Genomic DNA, 10,526 nt, shown 5'->3' on the forward strand with positions numbered 1-10,526 from the left:
TTAAATAAAACATCTATTAAATTTAAATAATGAAATTAAATATAATATAAACAAAATTTTAAATAAAACATCAATAAAATATTTATAAAAAATTATTTTAAAAAATTAAATAAATAAAACTTCAATAAAAAGTTAAATAAAATTATTTTATTTTTAAATTGAGACATTTAAATTTTATTGAATTTTATTAAATAAAATATATAATTAAATAGTAGAGGGTCAAAATAGTCATTTACCACTTAATCCCAACAATGGATAGTCCCCAAAAAATTGTCCCATACCCCTCCCTAGGATACAATAGTCCTCCATATGGGGGATAAGGAGTCTGGCCGGACTCCATGTCCAGCGGACTAAAAAAAAACAAACGGCGGATTAGATGCTTCTCCCGAATTACAATTTGCACAGTAAATAATCCCCCCTTATCTCCCAATCAAATGGTAAAAGTCTACTAAATAAGGCTTTTACCATTTGAGGGACACAAAATATGTAATAAATATTTTGTTTTATTTTTATTTATTTGAATTGCACACATACTGCGTGTGCCAACTGTAGTATTTTATTAAGTTAGGGCAAGCAACAAAAAGAAGAGACTTCTCTTAAAATTTAGTAAATCTCACAAATTTAGTATAATTATACTTGATGGATTGTTCTCTTCTGTTTTATATTGAAACGTATATTTTATTTTTGTATTTTCACACTATTTACGTTTGTTTGTGATCCATTTATGAAAAAGAAAGCCGATATAATTATACAAAAATTGTTAATTTGTATATTTTTTTAAATCTCATGAAAGTTTATAAAAGAATGTTAGGACTTACAACGAAAAGATTATTCAACTCACATCCTACTATAGAAAAGCTAAAAGAAGCTTGGATTTCAAATTGGGTTAGGCTCTTCTTGGGGGAGGTTTTAAGAAATTGAGGATAGCCCACACCTATTACATACACTAATATAAAAAGAGTGATACAAAGTTAGGGGGTGTCATGGGCAACCCCAACACATCATTTAGTTCCATTCCTGCATGAAAGTATCTTTCAGTGCAGATGGAATGGTTATCAATTTGTATAATTTGGCAACTCCCCCCACCCCCCACAAGATTTGCCATGAGCATTTCTCTCTCTCTCTCTCTTCACCTGTCCATTTCACTTTGATGGGATGGCCTCCAAAATGTTTGGTTATCGCCAATGCTCTATTTGTTTCATGTGAGTACAAATTTAGAGAGAAAAAATAAAAATATATCAAATGTAACTATATTTTATATATTTTTTAGATATTATTTTTTTTCCTTTCTATTTCTCTATCTAAATTTATGATCCAAATGTAATTTTAAAAAATTTGATATACATTTGTAAGATGAATTCAGGTGAAAATTGAATAAAAACTGTCAAATTCATCCAGACAGAGAATAAAAACTGTGGAAATAGAATAGCTGTCTCAAGTTTATTCTGTATTAGTATTCTTGAAAATATTCAATGTGACAATGGTAGTGAATTTCAAATTTTCAACGCACAACGGTATAAAATATATTAAGTCCATCATTATTGATTATCTTCCTCTTCCATTCTTCAATTTGAAAATATATTTAAAAAATTAGGCGTATTTTGAATTTTATTTTTGAATTACGTGAAAATATAGTTAACTATACTTTAGTATTTTTGCTTTTTTATTTGTTATTTGCTCCAGCAGCCAAAACCTGTACTCTTTGGTGGTTATAACTCTCTCCAATGCGCAACAAGAAGAAGAAAAAGAAAAAGATCGGTAACCACGTTTCTGTGCACTTTGACTATTAATAGACTTCTACCCAATTTAACTTCAAAATGTAAAAATTTTAACGGGGTAAGTGCGTTTTTTTTGACCACACAACTCCTAAGTTTTTTTTTTTAGAGTTAATTAGTTAAAAGTAAGACTCAGTATTGGGTTATTCAAATCACACAATCTGTTCATTCCGAATGGATCCGCATGTAAATAGGAATTTTGCAAACATAATACGGGTGAATGCGGTTTGAAATATGGCATTATTGCGGGTTGCGAGTTTTACCCGCACTCGCAAGAATCCGCCCGCACTTAGACTTAGGCCTCGTTTGGTAAGTTAATATTTTAGTCAAAAAGTTATTAAAAAAGCAAAAAAGACTATAACCTATATCCAAAAAATTAAAGATTCTATTTTCTCTCTACTTTTTGTATATCTTTTTGTAAAAAATTAAAAAGTTACCCCAAACATACTAGTTTTTTTTATCTCACAGTTTAGTCAAAAAGTCAAAAAATTACTAAATTAGCCTGTTCCCAAACGAGGTCTTATTTTAAAAAAATAAAAAATAAAAAAATAATTTGGACCATTGATTTCATTCATCCCATCCTAAATATTTTTAGATTTTAAATGATTTTACTTTAATTGTATTGTTGGGTAGTGAATGATTTTGATGATTTAGTTTAGAATTTTGAAAGATATGCTTATGTTAGAGCATCTCCAACGGTGAATCAGATTTTTCACCAAATTTGAGTAAAAAATGACCTATTTTACTAAATTTGATACCACTCGCTCCAACGGTGCACTTTTATCAAATTTGTGCCGGGGACAACCGGTTGGTCGACCGGTTAAGCAATTTTTTTTTTTTGCACTTTTTGAACCTTTTAGTGGTCGACCGGCTGGTCGACCGGTTAGGCAATCTTTTTTTTTTTTTTTTTTTTACTGTTTGAACCTTTTTTTGAACCGTTTGAACCTTTAGGCGGTCAACCGGTTGGTCAACCGGCTGGACAACCGGGTGGTTGACCGGTTGGTCTCTCCCAACGGTCAGGAACAGTGATTTGGTGAAATGTTTCGCCTGTTCTCGTTTTGGTAAAAGATTTGCTGAATTCTCGATTTGATATCGATTTGGTGAAACCGTTGGAGCTCAAAAAAGTGACTTTTTCATCAAATTTTGAATTTTATACCAGGTTTGATGAACCGTTGGAGATGGTCTTACTTTACAATTTTGTTTAAAAGTTTAGCATTTTGAATGATTTACTTGTGTTTTTAATTTTATAAGTTTTAATTCATTAATTATTAATGTTGAGCATTTTAGAAAATGAGAGGAAAATGACAAAAAATAAATATTTACAAAACGGGAAAAAAATGCTCAAAAATAAATTTTTATAGAAAAAAATTCAATTCGCAAATTGCCCGCATATTCGCGAACCCCATCCGCACAAACTGCAATTTGCACTGCGGACCGTTACAGATTCAATTTTTTCCAAACCGCACATATACGGGTAGGTCCAAATCGCAAACCGAACCATCGAAAACCGAGCCGCGAGCATTCTACCTAAAAGTTCTATTTATAAATGTTATGATAATTCAGATCCCATTTAAGATTTTTTGAACTAATAAGTCCTATTTAATAAAATTAAGAATATTATCAATTTTTCTCAATTTTTAAAACTAAGAACATTATCAATTTTGCATAATATTATTCCACTAACTGATGAAAAAAAAACAGAATAAGAGATTAAACGTTTTTGCCTTTCTACTTATTGATTTGATTCAATTATTCAATAAAACCGAGAATATTATCAGTTTTTTTCAATTTTAAAATTGAGAATATAATTAGTTTTTTCATTTTTAAAGTTTTTTTTTTCTCCTCAGTTTTGCACATCAATGTTCTGTCATGATACTCCTTTGTAGACACAATTTTTAATTTTACACAAAAAAATAATTCAAAATTTTTTTTTGTACACATTTTAAATTTTTTTTTTAATTTGAAAGTTGATATTTTAAAGGGTTGAAAATCAAAATAAATGTCAAATTATCATTCGTTTATTTATTTATAAATAATCATAAATGATGAACAATTATTGTTTGAATGTCAATTCTAACTATTACAAATTTAATAATAATTGGTGTTTTGAGAAGTTGATAAAAAATTAATTTTTTGATTTTTTTGTGCTAAAAAAGTTAAAAAGGCACTGACTTTTTCCGATGTACCCAAAACATTAAGACTTGAAGGTCCAATTTTTTTTAATTAAAATGGAATATAAGATTATAAATTAAAATTTATGTGTAAATATCTCATTTTTTAAATATTAGTTTCGACCAAAAAAAAAAAAAAAAAAAAAAAAAACATAAAAATGGTTAGAAAGCACGTCATCTTCCCCTCTCTCTGTCAATGCACATCATCAAATAGGAAAAGATTCTAACAATTTTTTATTAATAATTGAGTGTTGGGATAATAGTAGTTCATAATAGCGTATATGGACCTCCCTTCCCTTTGCGTTATAAATACGCCCACTCTTTCAGTTTGTTGTCAAGAGCTTAAACCAAAAACATCTCATCTGGTGTCAATAGCTTTACTACTACTACAAATTTAAGAGAATGTTGCTTGGCAATGGAAACATGTGCAAATCCAAGAATCCCGCAGAGTCAGACTTATCAGATTGTTTACCAAATCATCATCATCATCATCATCATCATCAATTAGTAGTAACCGTGGGAAGCGAAACAAGTCGAGTGCATGCAGCTCTGAACCTCCACGAGGAGGAGGCCGCCATGCCCCCATGGCCGAGTTCCAGCAACTCCTGCTTCCACCAAAACAAAAACAACAATGTTGAGAACAAGAAGGTATGTAGTAAGTGCGACCACGACCACGACCACGACCACGACCACGACCAAAACAACAACAGCATTAGTAATGGCATTCAGGACATGAAGAGTGTGGAGATTAATAATAATAATGATCATAAAGATCATGTGGTGGTGGAGGTAGAGCACGCTGTCAACAACGCCAATAGCTCTTTTGCTCATGCAGTCATCAACATGGTTGGAATGCTTATTGGTAAATCATTCCTTTTAATCTTTTTAACAGTTATTTGGGTTAATTATATTGATAATGCCAACATTCTGTCATCTATGTCAATTTGATTTCTATATTTTTAATTTTTAATTTTAATTTTTGTATCAATATAGCTTAGTTGATAATGTCGTTAGGTTTTTTAATAGAAAATAATTACTGAGTTTGTTGAGGTTAACTCACTGAGTTGATAAAGTTAATAATTTTACCATTAAAGCATAACACATGCAGTGCATATCCGTATTTTAAAAAAATGCTAATAATTGTAATCAATTGAGATAAAATCATAAATTTAATATCAGAATCAAGTCAATTAAAATTATAAGAATCAAAATGACACAAGAACTAAAATATAAGGACTACTAATATAATTTGTCTAAGTTATTTTATTTCTACATAAACTTATTGTAGAATTGAATACAAGCCATGCAGAAAAAACATAAGATGCACTTCATTCCATCCAATTTTTTGAACCATCATCTGAAAATAATTCATAATTCATAAAAAATAAAAATCATATTAATCCTACTAATTAGAAAAAGTTTGTGGTGCTAGACTTAACCAGCTACAAATTTGTATAGTATGAGTTTTATGTGTAGAATAAATTTGTTTCGCAAGACAGTAATTTTAAGTAATTTTTGAATTGTTTAGTTTAGGTTGGTAATATTACTGGTCTAATTAACATATATGCAGGGCTGGGGCAACTAGCAACACCATACGCATTACAAACAGGAGGATGGGCATCAGTATTCCTCCTAATCGGACTTGGCATAATCTGCTCCTACACATCCCACCTCCTCGGCCAATGTCTCTCCAGAAACTTCAAACTAATGAACTACACCGACCTCGGCCACCTCTCCTTCGGCACCAAAGGCCGAATCCTAACCACTTCCTTCATCTACTTAGAAATCTTCATGTCCTTAGTTTCCTACACCATCTCTCTCCACGACAATTTAACCACCATCTTCTCTACATCCCACCTCAACCATCTCAACAACTTTTTTTTATCTAATTGTCTCTCGACTTCTCAGTTGTTGACGGTGATAGCGGTGCTTGTGGCGTTGCCAACCCTGTGGCTGAGGGATTTGTCGTCCATTTCGTTTCTTTCGAGTGGGGGGATTTTGATGTCGGTGGTTATTTTTGTGACGGTGGCGTGTACAGCGGTGTTTGGCGGAGTGGAAGTGAATAAGGAGGTGGCGGTGTTGCGGCTGGGGAATATTCCGGCGATATCTGGGCTTTATATATTCAGTTTTGGAGGGCATATTGTTTTTCCAGATCTTTATAGAGAAATGAGAGATCCTTCCAAGTTCACCAAGGTGCATGACTAGTTTAATCACTTTTAAATATCACAATCTTGAATTTGTGGAGAGAAAAAAAAAATAGTGAATTAGATAGCGTGGAAATTATTTTATTTATCAAAATCTTATTTTATATGATTAATTATGTAGTTGATTCCCTGTCATTAGATTTAAATTGAAAAAACAAATAAAAATAAAATAAACAAAGTGAAGTTTATTCTGTTCGCTATCAACTTCTTATCTCATTTTTTTCTCTCTTAAAAAATTCCTTCACAAATTAAAGATTTAAAAATGAAATTTAAAAAATCTTTTGTTTTTAGCATTGACTCTATTTAATGTAACTTATTGGGACTAATTATAAATTAATTTTCTTTCTTTTTTTTTTTTTTTTGAAATTTTAGAATTTGTGTCAGTTTCTGTTTATAAACCACAACTAATTTAAATAATCTAAAAAATTGTTGATTATGAGAAAATTGGCAGAGAATTATTTTTAATTTTTACTTTTTAACTTTTGACTTACAAAAAAAAATCCTCCAACAAACAAACTAGTTATATATGAGTATTGATGTATAAACAGACAAAAATGGTTCAATATTCTCTTCTCTCATTTTTTTTTTGGTCATGGTGTCTAATAATTTTTTTTTTCTTCAGGTATCTATAGTGAGCTTCTCATTGGTGACAGCACTTTATACAACCTTAGCCTTCATGGGTGCCAAAATGTTTGGCCCTGAAGTAAATCCCCAAATCACCCTCAGCATGCCCAGGAACCTAATATTTACAAAAATTGCATTATGGGCCACAGTTTTAACTCCCATGAGCAAATATGCCCTCGAATTTGCTCCTTTTGCGATGCAACTCGAGCGCACTCTTTCCAAATACTGTTCCATGAAATCCAGAACAAGGTTGATCATACGGGGCTGCGTTGGTTCATGTTTGCTGCTTGTAATTCTAACTTTGGCTCTTTCTGTGCCATATTTCGAGCACGTTCTGAGTCTTACAGGCTCGCTTGTCAGCGTTACGATTTGTGTCATCTTCCCTTGTACATTTTACACCAAGGTTTTTTGGACCCAAATATCAAAACCAATGTTGATTCTCAATGTAACACTGGTTTTGCTTGGTTGCTTTCTTGGGGCATCCGGAACCATTTCTTCTTTCAAGCTGCTTGTAAGGAACTTGCATAGAGCTCACTCACGATGACAAGCCAATGCAGGATAAACTAGTCTTTTAGTAATGTTGTACGATATGGAAAAATTATTAGAAAAATGATTATAAAATAAAATATGTGCATCAGATTCATTCTGAGTGTGAGGCATATCATAACAAATTTGAATCTATTTCATGCATTGTATTTTTTGGTCACTTTTTTGATAATTAGTTTTAAGCTTTTTTACTTTATTTTACCTTCTCAAAATTACTTTGCGATAGCATGTACTTTGTCACTTCTGTTTGTTAGCAAAAATCTGGTTTGGGTCAAATCGACAGACGTGATTCGACAGAGAAATCACAATTTCACAAACAACTACAGATCAAGTGACTGTGGTTGGTGTTCTATGCCTTGACAGATTCAAGGACTTTTTTGGAGGTTGTAATGCGAAGAAACAAGTGTGAATAAACTGAAAATCGATTGAAGAACAAGTAAACTTGCTACTCATTATAAGAATTAAATTACAAGTTCAATGTGCATGACAATCGACAGAGGAAAATTTGGCCACAGAGGCTGAATTATAAACAGACTACTCCTAAGTACAGAAGCTATTGCTAACTAAGTTAAATTACTCTTAATTCCACATGGGTTGTGAATTTGATTGAAGATCTTCTTTCCTTGAAATTTCCAACCTTTATGCTGCTGGCTTTGTTGCTTCTCTGTTGTCATGTGTCCCATCATGGAGCAAATTTCCTCCACTTCCTGTACAACTGCCCATGATTTTCATAACAGCTGGTAGTTGCTTCTTTGCTAAAACATTTTTTCTTTTACGCACTTCTTTGCACACAAACCACGTGTCCTGTCTCACTTGCATGCCTAACTCCATGACTTGACACTTGGGCCACGTTTGGCCACATCCCATTGCATTATCAGAGGAATCGATAGAAGAAACTGTATCTGCCGCATCTGCTTCTTAAATGGCTTCAACTGCCACTTGCTCTGCATTTTAGGGTCCACTCCCCACTGTAAACTTATGGTTTTCACTTCTATCATCCCTTGGATCAACCCTTTGTATTTGATATGTTTATTCGATAGAGAAGATAAATTTTAGTGCCAACAATGCCCTCCTCATTCAAGACAAAAAGATGTTTTTTTTTTTGGTTTTGAATGAATGTCAAAAAGGACAAAATAAGGTTTTGGACACTTATATATTTGGGCAATTCATTTAAGCTTATAAAAACAAACCCACGTATTAAAGTCCAGATACTTATAATAACACTCAGCCGATAAAATTGACCCAACACATGAATTCAAAAAGGCCTAACCGTTAAGCCCAACTGTTAGTAACAGGCCCAAGCTCAACTAGGAGGGTCCACAATTAGCTATTTGACCGTCAGAATTCAAATAATCATTGCTCTCATTCTCTTTGTTTTACTCTATTCTTCGCCTCTTCAAACTTTTTCTGCTTTGAAACCCTTTTTGCTTACCTTAATGACACTCAAACGAGCTCAAACCATAGGAAAGAAACAAGTAGAAACGCCACATGTGCAACATTTTCCACCTGAGTTTCAGTAGCTACTTCGCCAACATATTTTTGATAGCCGCATTATTCCTTGCAACAAAACCTCTGCCCAAGGGGAATTAGATCCAATCTTTTTTGCTAAAATCCTTGATGAACTTACCCTTCATTATCCCATTGCAGATACTGAAGTGATACTTTCAAAAAAGTGAAGCTAGCCTGGAATCAATGGCATTCGAGCCCTAACCCCTTACGCTCGTGGCAGAAACCAAACCCTAATTGGAGACTATGGGTTCATCGCATGATGGTATACGATATTGACTTTTGGAGAGCTCTTGGCATTTATGATGCCATTTGATTGTTAACCTTAGCCCTAGACATGGACAAATGGGCTATTGGCGCCGCAGCCTGCTTTTGGTCTCTGTCTTACAATTTCCTCATTTTAAAGTTTGGTATGATTTCTCCTACTATCCTTGATGTTGCACATTTGACTGGCCTTCCTATTGCTGGTCAACATATAAGCGCACTCTTAACTCCCCAATCAGTAGTCCTACTTGATACTGACCTTAGTTATGGAAAATTCCAAACCAAATACCAAAAATTTTCTAATGAACCCACTAAAGAAGAAATAATAGCCTTTTACTTATTAAGGCTCTCTCAACAGTTTTTATGTGTCCCAAGCCTAAAAATCACCAAAGAGTATTTGGCCCTTGCTGTAACACCTTAAATATTTAATTAATGCCACAACCAACTGTGATAATAATAATGATAATAATATTAATACTAGTGGGAGTGATAGTAAATTAAAATAATTAATTTTATGATAGTATGCGATAAAGTATAATTTAATTTATTATACAATTAACTAGGGTCAATGCAAGATGAAGGCAAAATAATAAAATAACTAAGCTATAGTGTTATGAAAATTAATTTGTCATCGTGGTTATCAAATGTAAATGAAGAGAATTATTTGGAACTAAGTTAATCACTAATAAATGTGAAGGGATTGGCATGTTTAATTTCAGAGATTTGCAAATATATTGAGAGGTATGAATAGGAGCCATCTGTCCACCTAGAATTAGAAGGGGGGAAGGTGATTCATCACCGTTAGGGCCATTAGGTAGGTGAGTCACCACCTAATTGCATGTATAAATAGGGGATGGTGCTATGAAGTAAAGTAGTGCTAACGGAAACAAAGAAAAAAAAACAAACAAAGAGAATTAGCACAAATAGGAAGCAAGGGAAGGGCCGAAAGCTAGCGGGAATATGAAGGAGTTAGTAAGACTCAATATTAAAGTGAGCTATATTATACCTTGAGTCACCATAATATATTTTGTATATGTTTTCACTTATCATAATTTATTTTATACAAATTATATTTTATAAGTTATATTAATATTTCAATTACGTGGATTAATTTCTGAACTCTATTTGTTTAAAATGAAACCTATGGATATGTTTGTTTAAATTTTAAAGAATATTTGACTATGACCTTATAAACAATTATGTTTTGTAAGTACCACCACGGGAGTCTAACATATTCTGACTTTTGAAACAAAGATGTAATATTAATTGTAAAAATAGTAAAGTTGATATTTTATATAGATATAGATTGTGCTACACATGATTATATATATGCTACATTTTGAATGTAATACCTTGTTTATTACTTTGTAGAATGGCCAATAATGGTAACGGAAGCAAGTCATCAGTCAGTGGCACTTCGATGGAAAGAATCATGG

The 10,526-nt window shown here is 32.5% G+C and overlaps 1 protein-coding gene across 1 annotated transcript; it reads left to right on the plus strand.

Annotated features, from left to right (window-relative positions):
- Nucleotides 1-4,215: 4,215 nt before the first annotated feature.
- On the plus strand, nucleotides 4,216-7,445 carry LOC114317974 (amino acid transporter AVT1H). The gene is made up of 3 exons (XM_028264779.2): nucleotides 4,216-4,808; nucleotides 5,517-6,139; nucleotides 6,773-7,445. The coding sequence occupies exons 1-3, from the start codon at nucleotides 4,349-4,351 to the stop codon at nucleotides 7,316-7,318; spliced, it is 1,629 nt and encodes a 542-aa protein (XP_028120580.2). The 5' UTR covers nucleotides 4,216-4,348; the 3' UTR covers nucleotides 7,319-7,445.
- The last annotated feature ends 3,081 nt before the right edge of the window (nucleotides 7,446-10,526 follow it).

Source organism: Camellia sinensis, chromosome 6 (assembly GCF_055761805.1).
Source record: "Camellia sinensis isolate YWXY chromosome 6, ASM5576180v1, whole genome shotgun sequence".
NCBI lineage: Eukaryota > Viridiplantae > Streptophyta > Magnoliopsida > Ericales > Theaceae > Camellia > Camellia sinensis.